General features: G+C 42.9%; 3 protein-coding genes across 11 annotated transcripts in view; 2 read left to right on the plus strand and 1 right to left on the minus strand.

Moving 5' to 3' along the window:
• Positions 1-19334, plus strand: part of LOC124338529 (protein MLP1-like) — a 29783-nt gene extending 10449 nt beyond the window's left edge. For 4 of the 8 annotated variants that reach the window (XM_046792614.1, XM_046792615.1, XM_046792617.1 and 1 more), the window contains exons 5-19: positions 4596-4733; positions 11108-11239; positions 12272-12508; positions 13306-13515; positions 14305-14769; positions 14879-15064; positions 15180-16320; positions 16393-16552; positions 16629-16851; positions 16944-17169; positions 17249-17532; positions 17605-17880; positions 18250-18403; positions 18475-18566; positions 18633-19334. In XM_046792614.1, coding sequence (XP_046648570.1) covers positions 4596-4733; positions 11108-11239; positions 12272-12508; positions 13306-13515; positions 14305-14769; positions 14879-15064; positions 15180-16320; positions 16393-16552; positions 16629-16851; positions 16944-17169; positions 17249-17532; positions 17605-17880; positions 18250-18403; positions 18475-18566; positions 18633-19007 — 4299 coding nt within the window. In that variant the 3' untranslated portion in view covers positions 19008-19334. Of the gene's footprint in view, positions 1-4595; positions 4734-8044; positions 8341-11107; positions 11240-12271; positions 12509-13305; positions 13516-14304; positions 14770-14878; positions 15065-15179; positions 16321-16392; positions 16553-16628; positions 16852-16943; positions 17170-17248; positions 17533-17604; positions 17881-18004; positions 18157-18249; positions 18404-18474; positions 18567-18632 lie in introns of those variants that run through there. The other 4 variants (XM_046792618.1, XM_046792619.1, XR_006917865.1 and 1 more) reach the window with 4 other exon arrangements.
• Positions 19321-20153, minus strand: LOC124338537 (probable 28S ribosomal protein S23, mitochondrial). Its single transcript, XM_046792631.1, has 3 exons — positions 19999-20153; positions 19757-19918; positions 19321-19686 (listed from the first exon to the last, which is right to left on the minus strand). The coding sequence occupies exons 1-3, from the start codon at positions 20040-20042 to the stop codon at positions 19395-19397; spliced, it is 498 nt and encodes a 165-aa protein (XP_046648587.1). The 5' UTR covers positions 20043-20153; the 3' UTR covers positions 19321-19394.
• A 58-nt stretch (positions 20154-20211) lies between these two features.
• Positions 20212-27934, plus strand: LOC124338530. Of its 2 annotated transcripts, XM_046792620.1 has the most exons (6): positions 20212-20297; positions 20590-20987; positions 24227-24491; positions 24653-25038; positions 25145-25226; positions 25304-27934. In XM_046792620.1, exons 3-6 carry the CDS (start codon positions 24324-24326, stop codon positions 27320-27322), a joined length of 2655 nt encoding a protein of 884 aa, XP_046648576.1. In that variant the 5' UTR covers positions 20212-20297; positions 20590-20987; positions 24227-24323; the 3' UTR covers positions 27323-27934. The 2 variants fall into 2 exon arrangements, with proteins under 2 accessions (XP_046648576.1, XP_046648578.1); XM_046792622.1 differs by lacking the exons at positions 20212-20297; positions 20590-20987 and having other exon boundaries at positions 24086-24491.
• The last annotated feature ends 27 nt before the right edge of the window (positions 27935-27961 follow it).

The raw sequence follows: 27961 nt of genomic DNA on the forward strand, positions 1-27961 counted from the left end.
TTGTACCTATATACCGGATCCTTTCACGGAATCGAATTAAATTCTCTTCTGATTGGCCCATTATCTCCCCCACCAGGCAAACCTATCGATTCTTTTGATGGGCGACTATAACAATCCCTCCATCTCAAAAAGGTTTGGCCGGCCCGTGTAATTAGAAATCCAAACGCTAGCGTGAAAAATTGAAGGTGTTTACGAGAGATTGAAGCGAGATGGTACCGGATAGCGGCTTGTGATCAATATTATATTGTTTGGCGAAGCTGCGTCTGATGTCGGGGCGTGTAATTGTGCGCCGAATTACAATGCGTGTAGCGTTTCAATCGGCCATCAGCAACGGACGGACTGAATGATTCTCCCCTTTTTGTTTTTCCGATTCCCATTGGCGATTTTTTAAAATTTCTTGCATGAGATTTGAAAACATTGGCCGTCGTCCCATTATGATACGAGGAGAGAGAGAGAGAGTGCAAATAACGTTCAACTTTCGCCAAACACTTGGAAATGCTGGAAGAATGTGTGTGTCTATTACACCTCCCCTCTCTATCCGGTTACGGGAGCTACTCGAGTCGTTTATATTACACACATGCCCGGGGAAAAAAAAAAAACTTTCATTTCACCGAGAAATCTATAACTGTTTGGTTGTGTTTGGCTTTTTCCTTTTTTAATATGCGCGCCGTGCAGTGCGCGTCTGCTGCGTGTATTATTCGTTTTTTCTTCTTCGTCCAATTCCCGCGCGCACTTGTTGTAACGTTATTTACGAGTTGTTGACTCGCAGTTTTTTGTTTGGCGTGCAGATTTCTATTTGCCCTTTACCCTTCTTTTCTTTCTTTTTGAATGGGAATTGCCGGAATGTCATTGGCCAACTTTCAGTCCCGACTGGAGAGGCGCCGGCTGAATGAGTCTCGTTTTGACGCCTAGGAATTTGAAGTTTTCGCGCAGAATCTTTTTGAATTTTTTATCTGGACACGTCCGAGAATGGGAATTGGAATAAAATTTTTGTAAAAGAAATTCCCGTTAATGGAGGCTGCTATGACGTATGGGTAATCGTATTCTATGTGAAGGGAGTGCTGCTGCTGTGTATGGGTGTTGTAATACGCGCAGGCATCGCAGGCCCACCTGTCGCGTGAGCCATAGGGCTGCAGAGCCCTATGGTGAAAATCAGCACACCTGCAACGAATTACACGGCCCGTTGACTCTCTCTCGGGCGCTTGGAGATTCGACAGATGAACGGAATTACCGCGCGTAATCTCAAACCTGTTTTCTGTAATATTTGGTTTTGCGGCCGACTCTTTTTGTTGTTGTTTTGCTTATTCCGGGCGCATTTTCACGAACTCGTCGCTGCCGTTTCCCGCACCATACCAACACGGAGCGAACAAATAGCCCAAAAACAACGAAAGAAAAAAAACGATTGTTTTACATTTTGACCGCTAAGAGATGAATCGACTTTCACCACCTGAGGGCATCCCGACCGACAACAAAAAAAAAATATAGTGGCCGGCGTATAGTATATACTATACCTGTGCAACAGGTGAACGAGATATTCTTTTCCTTTTATTTTACAACTTGTATCCAACTTGCGCGGAACTTTAAAACAAAAAAATTGCTTAACATTCCGACGAAATAATAAATTCTGCACACCTCCCCTCCCCCCACGCCTTCATCGTTTATTCCTCAATTTCTTGACGGGTCTTACGAGACGCGTAAACCTTTTTTTTTTCACGTTTTTTTTAACCGCGGCCCGTCATGGGAATAAAGGTCAACGACGTCTCCTTATTTTTCGCCCAGCGTGTTTGGGAAATCCAGAACAAGGATCTTAAAAAATGAGCTTCTTTTGACTTCTCTCTCTCTCTCTCTCTCCTTCCACCTGCAGTGAATTGGCAATGAAGAAAAAGGGCGCAAACCAGTGCAGTAGAGTTTGACGTCAAACTCTCGGCAACAACAACGATCGCTCACAACGGCACGAAGGAGATGTTGGTCCGAAATGCCCGTCATTTGTTTATTTATACATTTTTTCGCTATTGCGTTAGCGTGTGTGTGTCTGAGCTGAGTTTAGTATAGTCTGTATTTGGCGCTCGTGAAAGTTCATCGTACGGCAAGAGCCCGCGGTTGATGGCAGGCCATATCTATTTGAGCGCAATAGCCTTAAGTATGGGCTCGTCCCCCCCCCTCTCTTTCGTCTTGATTGTACCTACCTACTACTCTGACTCTGCAAAAAAATGTGGAAAGATAAAGCTGGGCAACTGTCGGCAGGTAGACATACATACACTGAGCTAAGCCCCGGTCCTTTAAAGAAAACGGACCCGTACCTGACTGGAATATTTAATGGCGCCAAAATGTAGAAATTTCAAACGGAGAAAAGTGCAGGAATCAGAAGGTTAGAGACGTGAGTCTCTTCTTCTTCTTCTTTTTACCAGGTGAACTTCCTCTTTTTGTTTTCGGTCTTCCTCTTCTCCTCCTCCTTCTCTCTATGCACACACACAGCTCGCTGTGTGTGTCAGTGTGTCAGCCTTAAAAAAAAAATCCGTCGAACTCACGGCGACGACCGCTCGGTACCGTGGCTGTGGCGCGGAATTATTTACAATCGGCAATGGGGCGCGAGTGTGTGCGCGCTCGCGCCGCTTTCAATCACGACGCATTTGTGCATCGCATAGTCTCCTGCTTGTTTCCCCCCTCCGGGAAACTGCCCGGTTGCCTATCCTCTTGTCCTTGTTTGGGTCGCGTCATCTTCCGTGTTTGATACTATATCATCCTCCCGCTAGGGGGAAATAATCGTCGTGCGCCTGTGTGTGTCCGCTGCGTGCGTTGACATCGCCAGCTACGACACGATAATCTACGGCGTGATTCGATTGCCCGCGGAGCTAAGAAGAAGAGAAAACGACAATCAATCAGAATCAAAAACTCAAACTCCCCGTGTGTGTTGTGTTGTGTACGTGTCCCAGCCGGTGGACAGTGGGACACAACGGCCGCCTGCAAGAGAGACGGATGGCATTTCAGGGCGGTCGGGGTTTCAAACTGCTGGCCAGCGATTTCTATCTGGTGGGGTACACGCCGTGATGGACAGTCGAAAAACAAACAACACGCACCCCCAAGCTTGGCACTGACCAATAAGTAGACGGGCGTGAGGCATATGATAATAAGACGGGAGAAAAGAAAAGAAGAAAAGAAGAATATATTTGAACTGATACAAATCGCCGCCCTGTTTCTCTATTTTCTCTCTCGGAAATTTTCTCTTGTATAGCGAGGTACAACCGAGAGCTATTTTTCTAGTTAAAGAAGAACCTAGCTCGACTTATTCGGGGGTGGTAGAAGGAAAAAAGTAGGAAAAGTAGGAAAAGAGCTCGAGCGCATTAGACCTGCAACATTGTGTTGTTCCGAAGAAGCTAGAACGAGGTTCTATATTTATTTTTTTACTGTTAATGGAAATGAAAGAAAATGTCAGTCATGACGTTTTCACGCGAGGCGTGCTGGCCTGTGTGTGGCTGGTTGGTTGTATAATGTTTTCTTTCTTGTGCTGCTGCTGCTGGGGCCTTTGTTTCGTATTGATATTCTTTTTTGATTGCTGTTTCTTCCCCACTTTTTCTTCTTGACTTTGCCTCTGTCATGTGGGGCAGCAGCACTGCCTTTTGACTCGGCAGGGTAGATGTATACTCTGCTGGCACGATGATGTTATGGGCGGATAATAAGCCTCTGTGTGTGTGTGTGGAATTTATCGTTCGTTACTTTTTTTTCCCCTAGCCAAAGTGTTTACGTCTTGAGAAGGGAAAATTATATGCCTCGAGGTTTGCTCAAGCGCGTACCTCTCGGCTGCTCTATACGCTCGCTCACAATAGGCCCGTGTGGTATTTTTCTTGTTGCTGCCTTTTTTTTAATCTTGATTGTGTTTTTCTTTTTCTTTTTTTTTCATGGAAAAGATATATGTTCCAAGGTAGGGGTGCTATAGATGCACAAAGGGGAGGGCATTGCCAACTGCTGCTGGGCCAGAGAAAGTAGAGAAAGTGGGACTTTCGGTTCAATTTTTTCCGGTCACTTCTTTCTCTCACCCTTCTTTCTTCTCACTTGCTTATAGTCTGTCGATTCGTAAAACTTGGCCTTCCCTTTTTTTATTATTTTGGTTCTTGTTATTAAAGAATTTGGAGAAGGGACCAATTTTTAAGTTCTTAAACTCGGACCAAATAGTTATGATACCTCTTTAATTACAACGGCGGCGGCGGCGTTGGTTTTTTTACCCCTTTTTTGACGAAATGAAATTTTGGGGTTTTTTGTTGTTGTAGCTTCTACATAACCGCCGGCCGATATTAAACGTCCTTATCTCTGTGGTTCGGTCTCATTTGAAAAATGAAAAAAGGACAAAAAACAAATTCCTTTTGGGTTCTTATTAGTGAATAGTCAAGTCCCGGAGCCAAGTCAGGAAGGAGCTAGAAAGAGAGAAATATGTGTTACACGTCATTTTGATATCTTGTTCTTATTAGATTGACGTTTGTTCTTGATTTTTTGTTTTGTTTTTACAAAAATGTCGGTTCCAATTGGTCATGCCCTCATTCTCTTTTTCTTTCTTTTTCTTTTCAACATTGTTGTTACGTGTCGGAAATGGCGACGAGCAGCGTGAGGAATCCCGGACCAAAGATCGTGTCATTTCTCACCTGGAATCGGAGCTGCGCGTTCAAACCGGACGGGCCCAGCAATTCCGCGACATCCTCGAGCAGTCACTCCTCACGGCCGCCAGCCGTGGCAGCCTTTCCGTAAGTCTTCTTTTCTTTTGATTTTATTTATTTATTTATTTATTTATTGTATTTTCCCAATTCAATTTCTTCCAATCACCATTTTCGACCTTTTTACGACTTGTCTGATGGAATTAGCATAGCCACTCGACTCTCCCAAAATCGTTCGATTGGCTATGCTCCTTTGTGTGTGTGTGTGTGTGGGCTCGTCTATTGTCTTGTCGCGTTCGACTCACGCCGAAGCAGACAAGAAAATCGACGCTTAAATCCAATCACAAAAAATAAAGAAGAACCCAAAAACCAAACAAAGAAAACCTCGTGAAAGAATAGACAAAACTAAGAGGCTGGTGCACACGCTATTAATAAGTTAGTTATAATATCCGGAGCTTTCTCTCCAATGAACATTAAAAATCGCTGCGGCTGCTGCTGCTGCTGCTGCTGAGTCGTCAGCTACTGTATGGCTTTGACCGCGCCACACACACACACACACACACACACACAAACAGGCACGGGCGGTTGAGAGTCGTCGGGGAGGGTATACCCATTGTGGTTATTACGGGTTGTTAGCGAATCGTGTTGTTGCTTGTCTGTGGGCCTCACGTCTGTGTTCTATTCCTTCATATTTTTTGGACGGAGATTGTGTGTGTGTGTATCGGGAGACCTATTGCATCATCATCACGCACCGATGATGATGAAGAGGGGCTATTAGACTAGACTTTGCGTTTACCTTCTTTTTCCCGTCACGAAATAATGGCGACCGAGGTGACGGGCCATCATCCTCCTCCCGCGTGTTGGATAATCTAGGCCTATATATATCCCATCAGGTAAAGTGCCGGGTGCTTATTGAGCGTCGTCTGCCATTATTAGAGATGCGGTTCACCTTCTCACGGTTCGGTTTCGTGTGTCCCGATGTTTGTACAACCGCCGCCTTTTGTCGAGTTTCTCCACAAGAAAAAGAGGAAGAAGAAGAAAAAGCTTTTTTTTATTCTTTTTTTTTCTGAAATGAAAAGCCGATGAACAAGGCTTTTATTACCATGAGGCATCACATCCAGTTGATGGATGGGTCCTCATCCACGCAACATGCGATGGAGAAAATAGAAAGGGCGAAAACTTTCAAGGGACTGGCAGCACAGCACAGCAGCAGCAGCAGACAAACGAATTAAAAGCAAAACGTCCGAACAGACGCTTTTGCTTTAAGCCATTAGGCAACCACCATTTTTCTCTTAGACATGCGCGTGTATCACTCGTAACATGTATTCCGAGCTCCTTGTTGTTGATTCAAGTGAATGGTGGGGGCCACCACCATCTCTCCATTCGAGGACACGCTAAACAACAAACTGTTTTCTCTCTTCTTCTTCTTCTTCGTTCTTTTGTCGCTCTCTCCTCTTAATCTTTTTGTTTTTGCAAACGGCCAAAATAGAAACCCCCGCTCCCTCCCTTCGGAAGCTCATGTGATGGTTTAATGTCTCCTGAAGGAGGTGAAAATTTTTTACTGGGTTATTATTGTCTAGAAAATTCTATTGATTCTCAGGTGCGACCCTCTCTCTCTCCGTGTCGAAGGCAAATATTTCTTTTATTACTGTATATACTTTGATTTGTTGCAGCGTTTGTTTGGTGTCACCCAGTACTTCCACCACTTTAGGGTGGCGCCTCTTTTTGACGTATGTCGTCATGGGTCACACGGTAGAGAGCTTCGTGCTACTTATTATAGCATACCATTCTATAAAGCTGTCGTCTTATTTCTTTCTTTATGGTCTTGCCATGATGAGGTAGGATTTCTTCGAAAGAAAAAGCTTTTTTCCCGTACTAATACCAAGTAATGTGTTAATCCCCTCGACATCTTTTATGTACATTTTTACAGACATATCTCTAATAAAAGAAAAACACATACAAAGCTATTAGATTGGAAGTTGGGTGACGAGCTCGTTTCGCCTATTTCTGCGTGTCCATTCCCAAATTCCACGATCGTCTGGCCGGTCTACGGGGAAAGGAAAATGCTGGACGGCGGTGGGGTCATAAAATGCAATCAGTTCTTCTTTCTTTTCTTTCTGCAGATGATGCGGTTCTAACGACTTTGAATTGAGAACTATATAGTAGCGACACTGGCCTCTAGCACACAATACTCTCTCTCTTATTAGCTATGCACCACCTGACTCTCTGACTGGCGGGTGACGTCAACTCGAAAAATGTCTGAATTCAGTGGTCTCTTTTTTTTTTTTTCGCGTGTGGAAATGTCTAGCTTGCGTGTTTGCGTGCTGAAATTTTATTTTATTTTTTTTGCCAACTTTTTTTCTTCTTTCCCCCACTCTGACTTTCTTAGTTATTTATTTTTTTGTATATATTCTTCGTTCTTTTATTATGAAAATTCTCCCGTCTGGTCGATTGGAGCAGACAGAAAAAGAAAAAGAAAAAAAAATGTCGGTATCACGCAGTCGACCCTTGTAGACGACCCTCGAACTCTTCGCTCCTCAGACATTTTCATTTTATTTTTATTTTTTTATTTCAAAGTCTTCTCCGGTTCCACAACAACAACGCGGCTGAATAACTTCACTTAATAGATAATGGTAGGAGGGGGGGGGGGAGAGAGATGACTGTTGAAGAGCCGCATTTTATTTTCAGTTTATTTGTCTTCTTAGTGTCTCTACTCTCGGGGGCGAGTCGTGCTGCGTTGCCTCGATAGGAGCAACAGGTGAAACGATGAAAGAGATTCGAATTTCAAAAAAATAAAAAGAATAAAGAGCTGGGCTCTTTTTTTGTGTTTTGTCTGAATGGATAGAAACGGGAAATCGACGGCGCTATCGGGAGACTATACAACTGAATGTACTTTCACTGTTCCAATGATGATCTCTCTCCCCCTTCAGTGATTATTATAGACGCCGTGATGTCTTTCTCTTTTTCTATTTTTTTTTGTCTCCATTCCGCTGGCCTGAGCCTTTCAAGATAAAAGAGCGGCCGGACGACGCATTACGAACAAAAATTGTAACTTTAGAAGATGGACTACCGAGCGGGAGAAGGCGATCAGACAGGAATCTCGTCGTATAAATCAAACAACTAGAGGCGTTTTATTTTATTTTATTTTTTATTTTTTCGGTCCGTCCTAAGTTTTGAGCTATGCACAAGTGAACGGGAGGAGGACAAGGAAAAGGCGAGCTAGGAGAAAGAAAGAAAGAAAGAAAGAGAGAGAGGAGAAAGCGTGATAAGAGAAGAGAAACAGGTAACAGGAGAAGAAGGGAGGCTGAACCTGTGTTTATGTTCGAACGAGTGGCGTCGTCCCTTATTTCCTTTTAGCAGAGAGGCTCCTTGACAATGCCCGGCTCGCAGGTTGTGTATACCTTCAGTCGCGCTCCGCCCGTCCGACAGTGCGCAACTATAACCAACACCTCTCTCTCCTTCTCTCTATCTCTCCGCGCTCTAACCGCTAAATTAGAAAAGCCTCACACACAATCACACACCTGTACGGCAGTATATACCCAGTCTATATACTTTTGCATCGGTGAATTCGCCTTTCCAAATTAGTGACTCGATTCCATTAGTGTCGTGTGTTTTCCGTGTCTTGTGAAATTGTCGCCATCGATCGAAAAATCCCAAACGGGAGGATTTCTCATTTGTTGGCTGTCGAAAATTTCTGGTGAGTTCCGATCTTAATTATATCTTGTGTTTGACATTATAGTCGTCATAAAAGATTTTGGGTTAGAATTTTGTTATTTTTTAGAAGGGGGGTAGAGAGAAATTAGAGTCAGCCCTGGCCGAGTTTTGTCATTTTTTTTTGTTTTCTTCCCACTCACGCTGTTCAGTGGAGTGACACCTAGTGCAATCACCATCTCTCTCTTGACTTGAAATTGCAAACCCCAAAATCGTAAATATTAATTTGAAAACGGAGAAAAAAAGAAGAAAAAAAAATTGGGAAAAATCTAAAGTAAACCAAGTCCAACCCAAGAAAACAACGAGAGATCGTGATGAAATAGGGCCGACAAGTTAACGGTTGGGTTCTTACGGCCGGGGCGCGCGAACACCTGGTCATTAGCACGCCATTCTCCATCTCGCCAGTCGGCTCAGCTCACGCTGCGGCAGACTTGAGCTGCTGCTGCTGCTGCAGTTTGAAATATACAGTACCCACCAAACTATTAGGTACACCCCCCTATTTTCAATGCATTCTTATGGCACTACGTGTCCTAGAAAAATGCAATAACTCTTGAACCGCTTGGGCTAGATTTTTTTCCTTTTGGCCCTGAGTAGATCTAATGATGATCTACATTTTTTCTACACATGAAGTTGTCGTAGGATTAACCCCCACGGCGCTACGGTATCGTTCAGTTTATTAGGTACACCCGTTTTCCCCCCCATATGCGCCGTGTTAAATACGGCGTTTTCCAAAATTTACAAAAAATACTAAAAATCAAGCTAAAATCTTTTTCTTTGTGCCAAAAGATGCAGAATTCTTCACTCTATGCGAATATAAAGAATAATTTACAATCAAACCAACTCAGAGAACCCTTCCCTATACCTCAAAGTTTTCCACTTCAAAATTTGGCGAAATTGGGCGCCCTCTGCTGGCGAAAGTGCAAGTTTGTTGAAAAAAGTACAAATTTTAAAGTGGAAAACTTTGAGGTATAGGGAAGGGTTCTCTGAATTGATTTGATTGTAAATTATTCTTTATATTCGTATAGAGTGAAGAATTCTGCATCTTTTGGCACAAAGAAAAAGATTTTAGCTTGATTTTTAGTATTTTTTGTAAATTTTGGAAAACGCCGTATTTAACACGGCGCTTATGGGGGGGAAAACGGGTGTACCTAATAAACTGAACGATACCGTAGCGCCGTGGGGGTTAATCCTACGACAACTTCATGTGTAGAAAAAATGTAGATCATCATTAGATCTACTCAGGGCCAAAAGGAAAAAAATCTAGCCCAAACGGTTCAAGAGTTATTGCATTTTTTCTAGGACACGTAGTGCCATAAGAATGCATTGAAAATAGGGGGGTGTACCTAATAGTTTGGTGGGTACTGTATGGTTCGAAAGAAGGGAGTGCAACGTTCTACTTGAACCGCCATTTCTTTTCTCAACTTTTCTTTCGTTTTTTTTGTGAATTATTTCCGTCTTAACTATCGGCTCTCGTCTGTCAGGTACGTATTATCATCTCAGACTCTCGAGTCTTTTGTTGAGTCGGGACTGGTCAGGACCCAGCGTCGTCACAGCTGCTCTCTCCTCCTAGCCCTCCTAGAGTCCCGGTCGACGCTCGTTTTATATGCGTCTCACTCTGGTGGGGCGAGATGAATGTCAATGATCGTTAAATCACGGCCCTAACGGCGCCTATCCATTCATAACATTTCCCTGATTTTTGTTGATGCGCGGTCGTTACGATATCGCAGGGTGGGCGCCATGAACTTGTTTCTTTTTTCTTTTCCTATTCCGTTCGTGATCGTGGTATTTATTTGAACAATTCGGACTCGGCGCGTTATTGTCGGTCACGGGGCTGACCCGCGCGAATTCCTTCTCAGTTTCCAAATGACTTTTAAAAGTCAGGAAATAAAACGAAGAAGAAGAAGAAGAAGAAGGAGAATGAAAAGTTGGAAAAAAGAAATAAATACAAATTGAGGAGAGCGAAACAAGGGCCGTTACCCAGATGGCAAAAGCGGAACTCCATTTACGGTCTTGTCCCGAAAAAAGAAAAAAAAGAAGAAAAAAGAAAAGAGGCATTCAGTATTTTTATTTTCTCTCCTTCTTGTCTTTATTCTCTCCTACTGACCCACAACTTTAGCCTCCCTCCGGTCCCGACCAGAGCCTTATAGTACCAGCAACAACAACAACATTCAGTCGATCTCCATTTGAGACTTTTTCAGGAATCGAGTTGTTATTATTCACAGCGTAGGGGAGTTTTTCTTTTTCACCTTGTTTGTCCATTTCGTTCGCCACTCTCCTTCACACATGTCAGGCCAAAAAATCAACAGGCAATTTCACTGTGAAAACATTTTCTCCAAAACTCCATTTTGGGAAAGAATTTTCTAAAAAAGAAGTGATCTGGTCTCTGCTGGCTGGACGATTGACCGAATTGTATAACCAGCATCAGATGCGCAATGAGAAAACCTGTCTCGTCTTCCGAGAGAGACGCGGATTCTTTCCAAGACTTGGAGAACATCTCTTTGACGCCCAAGGGTTCGCGACTTTTAAAGAAGTGGACAAACCCCATTCTGTTTTATTATTTCGCTGCTTTGTGGCTGATAACCTCATTTGCTGGCCGGAGGAATGTCAGTTTGAATTGGAGCGAATTCGCTCGCTTATTTGGCGTCGTCTATAAAATGTTTAGCGTCAGCAGCAGCTGCTGCGGAATAATCAATCAAGTTCCGCCCTCGATTGAAGATGTTGCTAATCTAATTCTCAACTTTTTTTTTTGGCAGGGTCAACAACACAACCACAATGAGCGCGACGAACTGATTGCCCGCGAACGCAAACTCCAAGTCCTGGTGGATGATCTTCGGGAGACGATGCGGCATCAGCAAGACACCTTCGCTCACGAGAAAAAAGAACTGGTAATATGTGATGTCACGTCTCTTCAACTATATTCATCACCTGCTTCTTTTAGTTCTTCGTAACTCTTTCCGTTATCCTTCGTGACGGGTCGTGTGTGCGTCTTCCTGGTTGCCAAAAAAGCTGCGCACACAGTTCACCACCATTTTTCTTCCTTCCGCGTGTTTTTTCCCATGGACCTTGTGTGTGTCGCGTGTGAGTGACACACTGACATCGGGGGGGAAGCAACAACAACAACAACAACAACAGTGGGAGAGACAACAATAGCTGCTACGCCTTCTCACGTTTCCGGCAATTTATGGATGAAACTCTTACTATCATTAAACCGTGATCTCGGCGCGCCGAGTTGAAGTTGTTGTTGTTGTTGGGGGGTGCTTCGGGTTGTCCGCTGGGGTTTGGCTGAGGTTTTTGTGGGGAGGAGGCGTGTACAGACTGATGTCATTTCAAGGGATTGTTTTCACGAAGTGGGGGAGAAAGGCAAGAATTTACGATTAGAAAAATGTCGGAAGATGAATCAAAATAAGTCCCGTCTTGTCCTCGTTTCTTTTTATTTTCTTTTTAACTTCTTTTTTTTTTTCGTTTTTACGGTGCCGAGGTCGCGACTCGAGAGCACCGCATTAAGACACGACATCCGCCGACGTTCAATAGCGTTAATCGGTGTAAAATGTCATGTTAAATCTTCTTCTGATGACTCCACCAGAAAAAAAACCAAAATAATTCAGTCCCTCAGACTAAACAAAAGCGGAAAACGTTTCAGGGAAGATTTAACCTACTAACGGGATGGGCGCCCAGCAATCATTTTGTGAAATGTGGCACCTCTTGTGTGTGTTCTCCAAGTCGTAAAATGTCGTCTGTGTTCCCAACCAAAATATTAGCAGCAGAATCCGTGGCTAAAATGTTAAATCTAGATTTTTACTTACTTTGTAAATTCGTTTTGTTATGCCAGCATGTGGCCGTTGATTTCTTCTTTCTTTCAAGTTGACCGATGGTTTTATTTTACTTGTTTCTTTCTGTCATAATGGAATTGACTTTAGCTCCGCCGGTTAAGTGAGACGGAACGCCAGCAAGGTTCATTGCGCCAGAAGAACAAACAGGTCCTGACCCGCAACGTCCAGTTGGCTGTCAAGAGCCAAGAATTAGCCGAAACAGTCAAGAACCTCCAGCAACAGCCGCCGGCCGGTGGAAATATGTCGACGGCAGCACCCGACACAACCAATTTGAAGAGAAGTTTGACGAGACCCAACGTTAATCAACTAGGCTCGCCATCCAAGGCAAGTTTATTTCATTTTTATTTTATTTTGTTGTTGTTGTTGTTGTTGATCGAGTTTCACCTGTTCACCTGACATAATAATCAAGCGAGTACCGATCCACCACCCGTTTGTCCACAGCAACGACTCTCAGTTCCCACAAATAAGGACATATGGTCGTGTGTAACAATCAAATAATGCACTCATTTCCTTTCTCGCCAAGAGTTTCTCCAGTCTAATATGTAAATCTATTGCGCCTTTCTCCACGCCTTTCACTGTCAGTTTCTTAACTGGCCCGTTGACCATATTCGGGTTGACGCATATTCGTCTACAGCACACACACAGCAATCAAGCAGCTCAGACACACACGGATCTCACCTTGTTGTATCACACACGACTGCGACTGATGATGACCACACGCTGTCGTCATTCGTTACACTTCAAAGATTTTCCAGGACTCGGCTGTGCATGGGGATATCCTGACAGAATGGGAACAAAGAGACTATGGCTGGAGAGAGAAGTACGGCCACTTCACATATTGCGTGCAGGGGAGCTCAGCAATATTGACAAGTCCAAAGAGATATTTTCTGAGAGTAGAGCAGCAATCTTTTAAACTCGACTAAGAATCTCCAGCGAGCTGGGCGGGTCCAAGTATTTTTCGGGGGGAATTATTTGAATGAGAACGTGTAAGAACTCGCCCAACATCATCTTGTCTTTTTTTGGAATGTGTGTGTGTGCGTGTAGAGATGGGCGAATCGTAGTCAGTGATGATGAAGCTCCACTTTCTTCTAACCGGTTATTTTATTATTTGATAAAACTAGAATGACAAGCAGCGGCGAATGGAGTACGTCCAACAAATCCAGAAATTGCGCAAAGAGCAACGCTACTACTCCATGTGGGAACTGCCGCCATTGCTCGAAGTCGACACGGACGGCCTGGGCTCTGATGGCAATGCCGACTCGGACGGTTCCTTGTCTCCGGCCGCTACCTCGGGCGTTACGTCCTGTTCTTCCGACTCGGCCTGGAGCGAGGTATAGGCTACACACATGCAGTCAAATAAGAAAACACCAAAATCTTGTTCTTTTTACTGTCTCCTTATTTTCATGTGCCCATTAAGGTTTATGTTGTTGTTGGCTCGATGGTTTTTGACCGTTGAACCACTACTTTTTCCCAATGGCAGATATTCCAACTGCCAAACAAGCGTTTATTTTTTTTTTAAACGACTGGCGTGTTTTAGTTATGGCTCGTATGGGAGGAAACCGCGAGAATGAGACTTTTAAAAAATGGCCATGTAATTACGAAGGAGGCTAGTCGTTCCGCCGGGCCTTCATTGATTTTTCTTATTTTTTTTTTTTTTATTATTTCACCAAAGTGTTGGGTAAATTGGATTCAGATTCGGCGAAAACGTTGAAAAAAAAAGTCAGTTCATCTTATACGCACGGATAGCAATTTCAAGCTCCGTGCATAATTCGAATTTCACGAATATCAGCGGAAACTGGTTCCAGTTTTTTTTCTTCCCTCTTTTATTATTTTGATCGATTGTGTTGGCGTGATGAATAGGAATTCAGATTTCACCGGTTTACGACGGTTCGAGGAAACTGTTGTGCTGTGCTGTGTGTACCAACTGCATAGTAGTACTCAAGGAGATTAGATTGATGATTAGATTGAATTGTAGTCTACAAATAATCCTTTATTGGAAATTCTTAGCTCGGCGACGTCGTCTGCTTCGCTTTGTTGAACATTCCTAGTTTCACATGATTGTAAATTTTCTTCCCCATTTTCTCTTTCTTATCTTGTTTTTCTTTTTGTAACTACAAAAGGACACGCGACGGGAATTGGAAGTGTTGTTCTCACAGCTGTCGCGGGAGCATTCCGATTTGCAGCGCAACTACCAACTGCTCCACGAGAAGTTGCGCCAGCTGACGTGCTTTTCCGACGCCGACGCGGCCAACGTCAACTACGCCACCTTGCAGGCCGACTACAACGCGGCCAGAGCCCGAATCCGCGACCTGGAGGAGATCCTGCAGCTGAAAAACAATCGCGAACGAGAGGCCAGTGACGGAGCCAACGCCGGACGCCCGACGGTCGTTCCTTCTCTGCTGGAAATCCAGGCCAAATTCGTTCGCGAGAAGCACATCCAGCAAACGCAGATGGCCATCCTGGTCAAACGTCTCGAGGAGGCCAAAGACAGGCACCAATCTGTCCAGGCGGAGCTGAACGAAGCGCGAGATCAGAACGAGTTGCTCGAGTTCCGCATTCTCGAATTGGAAGAGATCCAAGAAAGGGTGCGCTTATTATTCATTATTTTTGGTTGTGGAGACTATTTAGCCACGCTCGCCGGGTTTCTTTAATTGAATATATTTTTCGCATTGGTGCTTTTTTTTTGAATAATAGGCGCCGTCACAGTGCTCGACCGATCAGCGCGACCGTAAGGATGTCTGCACCGACACGGATTCGGATGACGTATCGGTCGGAGATTCGGGCATTACTTCGCTGGCTTCACTCATGGTCGAATGTCCGTCACCAGTCTTGCCCAGAAGCCCGTGCAGCAGCGGATCGTCACTGGACTCTGACTACCTGGTAATTGATTTTATTTTTATTTTTATTTTCCAGCTGATTTCGACATCTTTTGGGGGAAATTGAGTGTCGGCAATTGAGTCATTGTTGTAACGGTGTATTTTGCCACGTTCCGCAGGGCGAAAAGATCTCGTCGGTCAAAGCAGAACTGCAATTGATGGTCTCCTCGCTAAATGATCCGTCTCAGAAAACCGTGCTGGCCCAGCTTCAGGCGCTGTTGGGCGTCTGCCAGTCTCGACTGGCCCACAAGAGTCCCGTCGCCAGTGAGACTTCCAACTGGGACTGGCAGCTGCAGGAGAGTGGCATCTTTGAAGAGGACCACCACCATTCCACCGATGGATCCACTCAGACGGACGCCGTCGAGTTCGATGGACACAATGGCGATGTCAGCATCCGGGTGACGGTCCCGTTGCCTCTTTGCGGACGAGTGACCGAAGACAAGGAAGTTCAAATGTCTCCCGCCGAGTTGGAAGATAAATCCGTGCAAACAATGACGGATGTCCAGGATTTTGCGGTCCAAACTGATTTGATTGTCTGTCATTCCGCCGGCGCAGAAGAAAAGTCCTATCGAGATCAGGGCGTTCAGTTCTACGAGGAACGGCCCATGTTCGCGGAAGAAGATTCCCAGACGGATGGGCAGGTGATGACCCTGGAGGAATTCCGCGACGTTGAGAGCTACTACGTCCAGCAGATTGAAATCCTGCAGAAGGAGAAGGCCAGCCATCGCAAAAAGTTCCAGGCCAGTCGGGACGAAACGACCAAGTCGGTGCAGCAGCTGGAACTGTTGGGCCGCCAGTTTCAAGAGCGCGAGCGGCAATTCGAAGAGATTTTGCAGAAGAACTGCCGCGCATTCGAGCGGGAACTCGAAACGGCCCGCGAACTCAACAACAACGAGCTCTCCACGCTCAAGGAATGTCTCCAGCTGGTCTGGCACGAAGTCAAAGACTACGCCAATGTGACGGACATGCCCAAAACGTCGGTCATGGAGTTCACTCAGGCGCTGATCAGTTCGCTTCACGGAATTTGCAACGAGCTGGGCCAACTGAGAGTCCGTGTAGTCGATCTCGCCGATATGGAGCAAGCCTTCCAGACGACGTTGCGACAGGCAGACGGGCTCGTCCATCACATGGAAGAGAAGCATCTGCAGCGCATCAGAGAGCTGGAACATATAGAACACGAACTTAGGATCCAGTTGAATCATCCGACTGGAAGTCACCAAAGCTACGACATGGATGGAAGTCTCGAAATCAAAATACAAGGTATGGCGCAATTTGATCTAATTGCCTGAGTGATCTAGAAATAATTTCTCACGATTTCGACGAAATACTTAGAACTGGAGCAGGAAAAGGACGCTCTGTCGTTGCAGGTCGGCAAGTGCCAAGAATTGGAAGACTATTGCCAACGACTTCATGGCCGGCTGGAAGAGTATGAGCAACGTGAACGAAGCTTGCATCAAGCCGTCCAAGATACGGAACGCCGCTTTTCCACCAGGTTTGATCAAAGCGTTTTCACAGATTGTTTTCCGCGATGTAACTCTTTTAATGGGCTTTTTGTTACTTTGATCCAGAGAGCAAAGATATCGCGAAGAAATTCAGTTGATGAAAACAGAGCTGGACAAGTGTCGCGAAAATGAAGCGACCTGGCGTCAACGACTGGAGCAGAGGGACAGTCAACTGGGCCTCATGAGGAACGAACTGGAGGCCGAACAAAAGACCATCGCCAGTTTAGAGTTAGAAGTCAAGGAGTTGCAATCCAAATTAGATAAGGACGACACCTCCTTCAGAAACGAGGTCAGTTGCCTAGCAGAACTAATCGCCCGTTGTTGAGTCAGTCCAATGGCTGGAAATGAAATTTCTAATTATATTTTATTTTGTTCAAATAGGTGACCAAGTTGCGTTCGCAGCTCACTACCTCTCTGGCGCAGCTGAACGAGCTCGAGTCACTTAACTGCCAACTTCGCGAGAAAATCGTCGAATACCAGAACACGATTTACTCTCTGCAGAGGAGCCTAGACGAGAAGAGTTGCCAAAATGGGAATCTAATGGCAGAAAATAACCGACTGGCCCAGGCTCAGATGGAAATTATGAGCATGTCTATGGTCGCCATGGGTAAGTTGATTAGCATCAATATTAATTTAGGTTCGACTGAATCCCCTTTTGTAATTTTACCATATTTTCCTTTTTCCAGCCAAACCGCTGACTGAAGAGCTGCTAGAAATCGAGTCGGATGAAGGCTGCATGTCACCCGAACCTGTCGCCGCCACAAGCGAAACCGCTGCTACGCTGGACGACTTTCAAGAAATTTCATTGCCCACGACGCCGACCGTTGTGGACGGCTGCAACAACGTCTTTGAGGAACATTTCAAAGTACTCGAGTCGTTGGAGAGTTACCTGGAAACGCAGCATCTGACTGGAGCGACGGCCGAAGATAACGACGAGTCGGGAATTTCCACATCACCTTCGATTCACGAGGTAAAAACCGATTGTCGGGGTTGAAGTTAAAATGTCAATAATTTAACGTTTGTGTTGTTTCGGCTTTCGCAGAACGAGAATTTTGCGCTGTTGGAAGCTCAGTTGTCGCAGCTTCGAACCGAGAAGCACTTTTTGCTCAATTCGGTTGTCAACAGTCAGAAGAAAGATGAGGTCATTCAAATCTTGGTCGACCAACTCAAATACAACGCGCCCCGTCAATACCTGATTGAAACGGCGGCGCATATCCGCAAGATCGCCACTAATGGCGACTACGACGCGAACCAACATCGCACGCATGACAAAGATATCGATCGCGTTTGCTCCATGCTGGAAGCCCCGATTGATCTGGTAAAAGATTTGAAATAATTTCGTCTTATTATGCATTCAATTTTCTTTGTTCATATCTTCATCTTTATTTTTCGTCTTCATCTTCTTTTCTTCTGGTTTTATGTCTGCCTCCTCTCTGTCGCAGAAATCACTCGTCTAAATCTCTCTATATCTCGTTTCGGGTGATGGCCATTTTCGTTTCTATTTTTGACCAAAAATTATGTAACCACTCACGGCAATGGTACGGACTGACTATAAACCCATGCCCATCCTTTCACTGTTTCTAACCACCGCTATGTGTGTAACGAGTCCAGACATGTGTGTGAACTGCACACGTTTCGCCATCTCCATTCAACATTTTGAGCTAACGATTTCTCGTATTTTTTTCAGACCGACCTAACGACTGAGGGTTGTAGCCTCATATCACAACAGCCCTCGGCGTCTCCTAACTGCAATTATGATGTCGTCATCCCCCACAATAAAGTAGTCCGCCGCCAGACAACTGTAACCGTTCTGCCCGAGGAGGATCCGCTTCTTTCCCCACGTAAATAATAAAAGCTAATTTTAGTTATCGATGAGGAAATAGCCTAATATGGACATCACTTTCGTTTGCAGCCTCCGATCTTAAAATTACACGCAAGGTCGGCAATGATGGACTTGTGATAGCCTGGTTACCTTCACCAGACTCTGAATGCGTCGGATACCTGGTAAATATCTAAAACCTTTAACAAGAGTAAAAAGTAATTTTGTAAATATCTTTTTTTCTTAAACAGATCTGCGTAAACGGCCAAGAAGCTCATCGTGGGCGAAACGCCCAGAGGACGAAAGCAGTGTTGAGCGGATTGGACTTGCATAGCGAGATGGATATTTGTATTTATTCGTTGTCCGTCGACGGGCTCGTTTCCAGCCCCACAACTACTGTCTACTTGCCCGACGAGCGACTGGCTGTTGGCGCTCATCAAGGACATGCCGGCGACTCGGAATCGGCTGAGCCGACCCAGGCCGTCGTCGAGGTGAGCAGTCCGCGCGAGGTGGTCGTTCAGACATTTTATACCAACTCATCCGTTACCGTCAGGTCATCGCGCAGGGTTATCGCTCCTGCTGCCCACGTATCCCGCTTACCACACCGGCCGACCTGCGTGCCTTGATGGAATGATTGTCGCTTCACTTCTCCATTTATAATTCTCACATTATTTGTTTTACTTTCGCGTTTGTTAAAAAAAAATTTTATCGCAATATTTGACGTATAACATGAAGTCTGAAGCTCTCTATTTCAAAAATATCACCACAAACAGTAAGTAGTTTAATAACGTTTTGATGACATAACTCATGAGGTTTGATGATGAATTCGTAATTGTATGACGCAAAAGAAAAATGACTTACACGAAGTAATAAATTGTAATTCGATCGCCAGTCTCCATAACTGTTGTTCTGTAACATCTTATGAAAATAAAACATATGTAGAAGATGAAAAATGATTTTATTCATGTCTTTTCCTTTCAATACTATATACTATCACAAGAACAGGGGAAAAACTACTTCTCAGATAACACATCTGCTATATTAATTTTAGACTTCTGAGATATTTCTTTGTTAACTGAAGTGAACATGGAAGCCATACTGGTATCACGGCTTTGTTGTTCATTGGACGAAGAAAACATTGATTTTTCTTCTTGTAGAACTTTTACAACAGCTTCAAAAAGTTCATTTTCATCTGCATAGTCTTTTTCCATTTCCCTATATTTATCCAAAAAATTTTGGCAAGGTGTAGGATACTTGTTTGTCAGCGAAATTTGCCCAGATGAACCATATCTTTCGTAGAATTTCCTACCGATTCAAGATTAAATGGTCAAAATTACTTTTCGTAAAAAAATGTGAAGCTGAAGTGTAAGCTTACGCTCTTATAATGTCTTCTGGGTAAAGGATGTTGCGAACAGCCATGTCGGGGACTTTTCTACCATGAAAAGGTTCTATTTTTGGAGGAAATGCTTCATAAACGTCGTACCATACTGGTTTATCCTCCTGTTTCATAGCACCGGAACGAAGAAGACCTCGTACCCTAAAGTGAAATCAGTTGCTAAAGTTACTAGTTTTCCTTCAATGATAGAAAAATATTTACAAAGAAAACATCCTTCTTACCTTGTATATATAGTTCCTATTCTTTCTAGGCGACTAGAAGCCATTTCTGTTTATTTTGTTTCCTGTTTTACGTTTGTGAAATTTTCTACAAACCAATGTGTTTGACTGTGTGTGTTCATTAGCAGACGAATCTGGTTTCCATAGTTTCCGAGAATCTTGATGAAAGATACTGCATCGTACAATAGATGGCGAAGGGTTCTCCTTAGGTAACGACGGACATGTGATTCGAGATCTAGACAGTTTGAAATTCTCTGTTGTGTCGGTTGTCCTATGAATTTGTGGTACTAGAAAAGAAATGGGTAAGCTATGAATCTGATTATTTTGGTTGTATTTTGAAATACTACAGTGTTAACTTGTTTACCACAATTAATGCTCGGTGGCTAATTGCATCAAATGTATTCTCAGAATCTTTACCGAGCCCATGAAGTTTCCTTTACCAAGGTCTTGTACAACAAGTATTTAAGATTGCCGTGTTATTTTGTGTTAGTGATTTAGTGTAAGCTTATTCTGTTAGCTATGGTTAATTTCACGAGTCGTTCAGAAAAGGTTTTTTCAAAAACTTTAAAATGAGCTTTCTTTTTCTGTTTACAGACTTTTTGCTTTTTAATGTGACTTTTAACTAATGTGCACTAGATGGCGCGGAATATGGTGTGTGTTTCCGGAACAGAAATTCAATGCATTTTCTATCACCTTTCCCACCTACTTCTTCCTCAGTTACCACTCAACCAGCGACTACCTACCACGTCAGTTAAATTTGTTTAACAGTCTTTGAAATTGTTGAAATCAAAATTGCTTCGTTGTTGTAATGACACAGTGAAGTTCCAATCACACTGCAAGTGCTAGAAGAAAGTCTGATTAGTGAAGTACACAAGGATTAATATGTGAATGTAACAGAAACATTTCTGTCTGCTGAGTGTTGTGACTTGGACTATTTCCACTCCTATGAAGTGAATCTCAATTGTCAAGAAACATTTATCTACTGTCAATAGGTATGTGACATCTTCTCTTCTTTTTTGTTGCGATCATATTATTGTAAGAAAATTGTGGGCAATCGAGAAAGAAAAAGATACTAGCGCTTGTTTCAGATAACATTTTTGTCAATAAGCTCTTAGTGAAAAAGCATTTATTGAAGTTAAATTCATCTGAAAGAAGTTTTAAGTGACGTTCGGCCATTAGTTGATTTTCAGTTGTGTTTTCTTTGCGACAAAAACGTTCGTATTCTATTCTCACCATGCTGTGCCATTTTCGTGGCCGAGCTGTGAGTTGATGGTCGCTACGTTCGTTCACCTCCCCGTTTTTTAGACCTGTGTGACCTAGAAATCCACATAGTGGAACTGTTCAAAACCAACCAGTAATACTAGTTGAGCAATCGGTCAAGCGTACAGAATATAGAATGAACATGTAGCTTAGCCTGCTGTGGCATGAAATTTTCCAGAAATGTTGTCGTGAAAGCAATATATATTTTACTGTGGTCACAATTGCCTTAATCAATCGTCATCTCTTCCTGATCTCTCATCGTACTTGGGATACACTGAGAGAAGACGAAGATGTCTAGCTTATCTTTCGAGTTTGGAAACTCAATTATTGCTTATCTCACGTCAATTTTATCATATGGTTTCCTTTTTGGTTTACACTCAATCAGCTTCTTGCAAAAAGGTATATTTTAAATATTCTTAATAGCTGGTTTTTTAACGGGAAAAGGAGTGTGGTCAATGTGGTCAATATGCTCAGTCGAAACTGAATAAAAACAGTTGAAAAATACCAATTTTAGATGGAAATGGGAAATGCCTTGAATATAGTTGTAATGTATCATTCTGGCACTTCATTAAATACCGCTACATTTCCAAGTACCGTATTTTAAATGAAATTATTTCCCTTGGTTTTGACTCAAGTTTCAAAGTTTTCGCACGAATCAAGTGCTTACCCAGCTACACAACAATTTTGTGGTATAACTGGAGTCTTTCGCCTATCCTTCTGACATCCTTCCGGATATCCCGTATTCTCACCCATCTCATTTTCATTATTAAAATGTACAGCCAAAGTATAGAATGTACAGATGAATCAGAAATGAGAAGTGGAAAGAATAGTTAAGTTCACGTGCCGTGCGCCGGGTAGTATCGGGGAAAATCCTAAAAATAAAAATTCATTGAGCGCAGTGACTCGAGCCTTTTATTCCCATCACAGCTGCAGTAAAGCCAGATACGTTGACCTAAAAAGAGGTAGATATACTACATGCCTCAAAGCTATTCCGGGTTCTCTCTTTCATGCGCCTGAAAGACTGAAAAGTAGAGAAAGCTTCAATCGTCTGTTTCACTATGGATTACGATGGGTAGAGCATCATTATGACCTTTATTTTACTTTTTAAAATCTATTTTTGTAAATGGTTTAAAGCGGAAGTAAATAACAAAAAAGGTGCACATTAACGAAAACAGTCAATAGTGGTAGAATTCACGCAATGACACATTTTTTCCCGCTGTGTGCAATGCCTATGCTTTGACAAGATTTGAAAAACGAGATTAGTGCGTTCAAATCACCAATAACTGTTGCGTCTTCGTGAAATTAAAACTGCCGGAAAATTCATGATTCAAAACGATAACTAATGGGAATTTGACAGTATAATTTGTTTTGTTTTGATTCCCGTAGCTTGAGGGGATGTTGATATGAAGAAAACTTGATTCTTGGACAAACTGTCATTTCCGATAGAAATGATTTCATTCAGGCCACACGGTTCATATTCTTTACACTATTATTGTAGGAAACAGATAGACGAAAAAAAAGAAAGAACATGAGTTAAAATATTAAAGTTTATGTAGAAAGGAAAGCGATTTCATATTCTAGATTAAAGTCACGAAGGAAGATTTGTCTCAAGTTTTCCACCAAATGCGATTAAGTGCGGTTTTTTTTAAGTTAAGTAAAATATTTGTTGATTTTTTAATTATTATTATTTTATCTATAGTGTGGGTATTATAAGTTTAGAAACCAAAAAATTTATGCAATTTTTGAAGAATCGAATGTACTCAGGTTTCTGGCTGGTTGATTCAGATGACGTTGACACCGGATTTGGGGAAAACCAGTGAAAGTGAGAACACATATGAAAGTTAGGAAAGGGGAAAAAAGGAAAGAGTAGGACAATATTCCTTGCAGAACAAACTACAGATTGCACTCAGGTATGAAACTTGAAAAGAAATAGAAAATAAGATCCCGGATCTTAACTTTTCCTCTCGAAACTTTTCTTTTTTTCCCCCGAGTTTTCCTTCTTTTACATCGAGGTGACCTCAATTTGTTTCCCGTTTATTTAAATTTATTTGTGTTTATATTCATTTTATTGCACTAAATCTGTTGTTAAACAAACAATGTTCTTTTCTTTCTTATTTTGCAAAAGATAATGACGAATGACGTTAGCAAAAACGATCCCAACTTGGGTTTTCAACAAGTCTATAATTGGTATAGTTAGTTGATGCTGTAACATTTTCTAGTTTCAGACCTTTTCGGATGCGGCGTCTGTAATGCCACAGATTTAGGTCACCAATTCCGCTTGCATCTTTTTCGTTTCAATCCCTTCCGACAGGAAATTAAAACTGTGATATGTTCGTCGCAATAAGATGGCGCAATCACCACACCGGTTATGACTTATGACATTGATGTCAAGTGTATCATTTCACAGATTATTCAGCAGATCTTTAAAAAAAAAAAATCCCAGAAAGAGCTAACGCAACTAATTCGTTCTCAGCGTAAAAATATAGAATAAGCCAATATTCTATAAAAGAAGAGTTATGTAGGTTAGAAAAGAATGATAGTTAGCTATTGAGCCTACTTGATGATTCCTACACAGATTAATCGAGGCTGGCCTAATTAAAGAAACTGATCTTATCGATATTTGCACACTTATTAGACGAAATTCGTAGGGAGGTGAGCTACTAGAGGTTTCCTTCTTGCAAGATATCCGGAGATTTAGAAAGTTTGTTTTGGGATGATGAAAGTAGGTCAACTGAATTCTTTGGTTTTTGAATCACTCCCCGTAGGCTACTGGAAGAGTCTTGTGACCCTCCCCTTTTTTCAGTCATTTTGCTGGTTTGTGTTTTGGTGGGTTCGTGTATAGCCAGTAGGGCATCACCGGTTGAAAGCGAAGGTTCATCTTTTTATCTATGTGCGAGAAAGTGATATATCTTTAGCTGCTGTTGTATTCGAATTTCAAACTAAGTTCATACGTTTGTCTTTCGTGGACTAGTTAACATCTAGGCGTACTGGCGTAGCTGTTGGTCGTCGTCATTCTTCGTCGACTTCAGCTAGTTCGTCGAACTTACCTCCTGATCAATACCTGGAAAATGTATTGCATACGGTTACTGTTGTTGGTGAGTTGCGCTACTTTGGCGGCGCTGGTGCAATCGAGTGACATCATTCTAGACGACGCTTCTCTGCGGTCATCCATCCTAAGAGACATCCAACATTCAAACGCCTCCTGCTTTCCCAAGGACACTTGCCGCACAGATAAGGTCAGTGTTAGCATTCTTTTTATATTTTTATCTATTTCTTTGAAAGCGTGTGCAAGATTGGTTAAAGGGCAACGTCCTTTATCTTTTCTTGGAAATGTGATGCTTCCTTATTGCTTTAATGTTTGTGTTAATATCTACATCTGCTTCAAATCATTTGACAGGTGAGCCGAATTAGCGATTCCCCAGACTGGACCAAACGCAATTGTCTTTGCGACGATTCGTGCACAAATTTTGGTGATTGCTGTCCGGATTCAAAACGATTTGAACCTAACCAGCAACGACTAGCGGGAGCTCGCTTCACCTGTTTGCATCTAATGCAATATAACTTCAATTGGATCGTCAATAAATGTCCAAGTGATTGGAATGATCCTGTTGTGGCACATGCCTGTGAAACGGAACCAGCTGAATGGCAAGTTCATTTGGACCCCATTAATCACATGCCAGTGACGAGTCAGGTTTCTGGTGTTACTTATCGAAATCTGAATTGCGCTCAATGCCATCAAGATGTGGCCTACGCCAACAGCCAGTCATCCTCCCTTCGCTTTTGGTACGTATGAAAGCAATTAGCAAAGATAAGAAAACATGTGCAGTACATATGGTCCTCCTTAAATCCTTATCATCTTTCATTTTAATGAATGCCATATTTTTAACAGGAATCCGAGATTGGAGTGCAACTCCATATTAGCTGGGAGCACAATTCTTAACACAATGAACAAAGATACTCTGGCTTCCAAGGTAAATTGACAATAATTTTTTTAAATCTTTCTCTTTGTCTTTTAACTTGACCTTGCATCATTTTTCCTTTGCAATAGATTGAGTGGGATAATGAACAGAAGATGTGGGGACTTATGGTCGATATCGACGGCAAAGGTGAACAGTTTCATTCTTGCTTTGTTGATCCGGCCCTACCTGATGACCTGCAGTCTTATTTGCGGCCTTGCCAACCTTCGATGAACGAATGTCCCTTGGAATGGGAAGATGAAGACGTTCGCAGCAAGTGCCTATCGTACACGTCCTTCGTGTACACACCACAAGAAATCTACCGCAACGTCCACTGTGCAATTTGCAACGGTGTCCTACCAGAGGAACTGTCGTGTAATTCACATGGCATAACCTTTCGTAAATTGCCGGATGCACGCGAATTCAATCCTTCCGCGTTCGCCCTTCTTTTCGATTTGAAAGACAACGACGGCAATGGAATTGTTGGAAAAGAAAAAAGTTGCCTGGATGGCCAACTTTACGATCCCTTTTCGCGAAAGTGTCGTACCGTTTACTGTTCGCAACCTGGCACGTTCTATCGCGAAGGACGTTGTTATGGATTACCCCCTAATCCTTTATCGGACACAACAACAACTACTACTACAACAAGTACTACTACAACCATTGCCGATGATGTAACAGCAGTTACCGACGCCAACGAAGTCGTATTTCCTAAGCAAAAGGATTCTAAAGGTTTTTATACCGAAGAACTGGCCAACTCATCAGCACCTCAGTTGCCGGAGATTATACTGAATATTGCTGATCCTTCAACTGAGATTTCCACCATGGAAAACGAAGGTTTTCCGACAACAACAACAACTCTCAGTTCGATAATTCCAGTGAACATGACCGATGACGCCCAGAGTTCGACAGAGACGAATTTTACTTCGTGTCCTAAATTTCTTCTTTCGGAAGACGAAGTAGAATGGCTGGAAAACGGCACCCTTTATGTCCCCTCACACGAAAAACCCTATGAAGTGGGTCACTACGAAAAATCGAAGGACGGAATTTTGATCTGCGCCGAGGGGTTAACGTTGGTTTCCAAGTTTGATCCAGTTCTCGGTTGGGTGACGGTGGCTGGACTGGGACTATCTGAAGTGTGTCTAGCTCTCCATTTAATTGCGTTCATCATTAGTCCCGATTTACGCAATTTATCCGGTCGAAATTTGGCATCTTTATCGTTGGCTCTCTTTGCTGCATACGGCTCTTTCATCATAGCTCAGTTTGTTCCCACTGGTGGCAACATCTGTGTAGCAGTTGCATTGTGTACCTTCTACTTCTTTCTCTCTGCCTTCTGGTGGACATCAGTTTTAGCGTGGGATGTGTGGCGCACTATCCGATTGGCTACCGTTCAGCTGAGGTGTTCTTCCTCCGGTCAGCAGTGGGGCAAGTTTATTTTGTATTCGATGTACGCCTGGTTGCTACCTGGATTAATTGTAGCCGCAGCTGTGGCTGTTGAGTACGTTGACACGGATGCTTTTTCCTGGATGCCGACAGAATACCGCCCATTTTTTGGTCGCAACGTGTGTTGGTTCGGTCAACGCAAAGCTATTCTGATCTATTTCGCCGCTCCGTTGGCCGTCATCCTCTCCATTAACCTATTGCTTTTTATCAGTTCGGCTTACATGATCCGTAGTACCACTGCGAAATCTCCTACCTCCAGCAACCAAGCAAGTTCGCGCAAACAGTTAGGCTTGTACGTTCGACTTGCTCTGATTATGGGTCTTTCTTGGTTAGCTGGTTTGATTGCTGGGGCTGCCGATTTTATGCCTTTGTGGTACGTGTTTGTTGCCCTGTGTTCGCTTCAGGGTGTTTTCATTCTGTTAGCCTACACCTGCAATCCTAAGGTGGCAAGGTCCATCCGTAACAGGATTTTGGTGTGCCGGAAAACCAAAGGGTGTCAATCCACTTATCGTACAGCTCTTGTGGGAGGTCTTAGTCGAAGTCAAGACCTCAGACGCTTGGGTAAAGGAGGAAAGGGTAAAGTTGAAGCCCGGGATTCACACGACTCGCAGATTTCCCAAACGTCACAAACTTCCCTTACTAAAACAAGTTCAACAACAACTCCGTGAGCAAAAAAAGTAATCACGAGAAAGAGCTGATGGTATAACGTGTCTTTTTTTTTCTCTTTTTCTTTCTGTACATTTAAGATGTGGAATTCGTCCACAGTTGTGCGTTTGTATGTTGATCTTTTAGAACGCACTGCGATGTTCAGTTGTTCACCAATCAGACTGCAAATAATTGATACCAAATGTTTATTATTAATTTTCGTATTGGACGACGCTTGTTTCTCCATTAAGATTGGTTGGCTGAAAATTCGTCTATCCATTTACAGTATGTACTTACTTACTTAAGTGTATGATTACACAATAGCCTGTATAACGTGTTTGTCTATTCTCCTTTCCCTCTCGTTTCACTAGTCGTAGTTCTTGCTATCTGGATTGTATTCTCCAGTGATTGTATGTCAAATGTGTACGTTAAAATGTTTTCTTTTTGATACTTTGAGTGTGATATAGATCTAACTGTGTATGTTGATAAGTTTTGTGTGGATTCAAAAGTGGGTTTACCAGGTCTCAATTTCAATATCATATTTTAAACGATTTGTGGAATTTTGTATGTTTCGCATTGTTTTCTTTATATTTCACTTATATAGTCTCAATCGAATAGACGGCTATGACAACACATTTAACAATCAGTGTAAATACTTGGAT

This window comes from Daphnia pulicaria, chromosome 4, assembly GCF_021234035.1.
Source record: "Daphnia pulicaria isolate SC F1-1A chromosome 4, SC_F0-13Bv2, whole genome shotgun sequence".
NCBI classification, from domain to species: Eukaryota; Metazoa; Arthropoda; class Branchiopoda; order Diplostraca; family Daphniidae; genus Daphnia; species Daphnia pulicaria.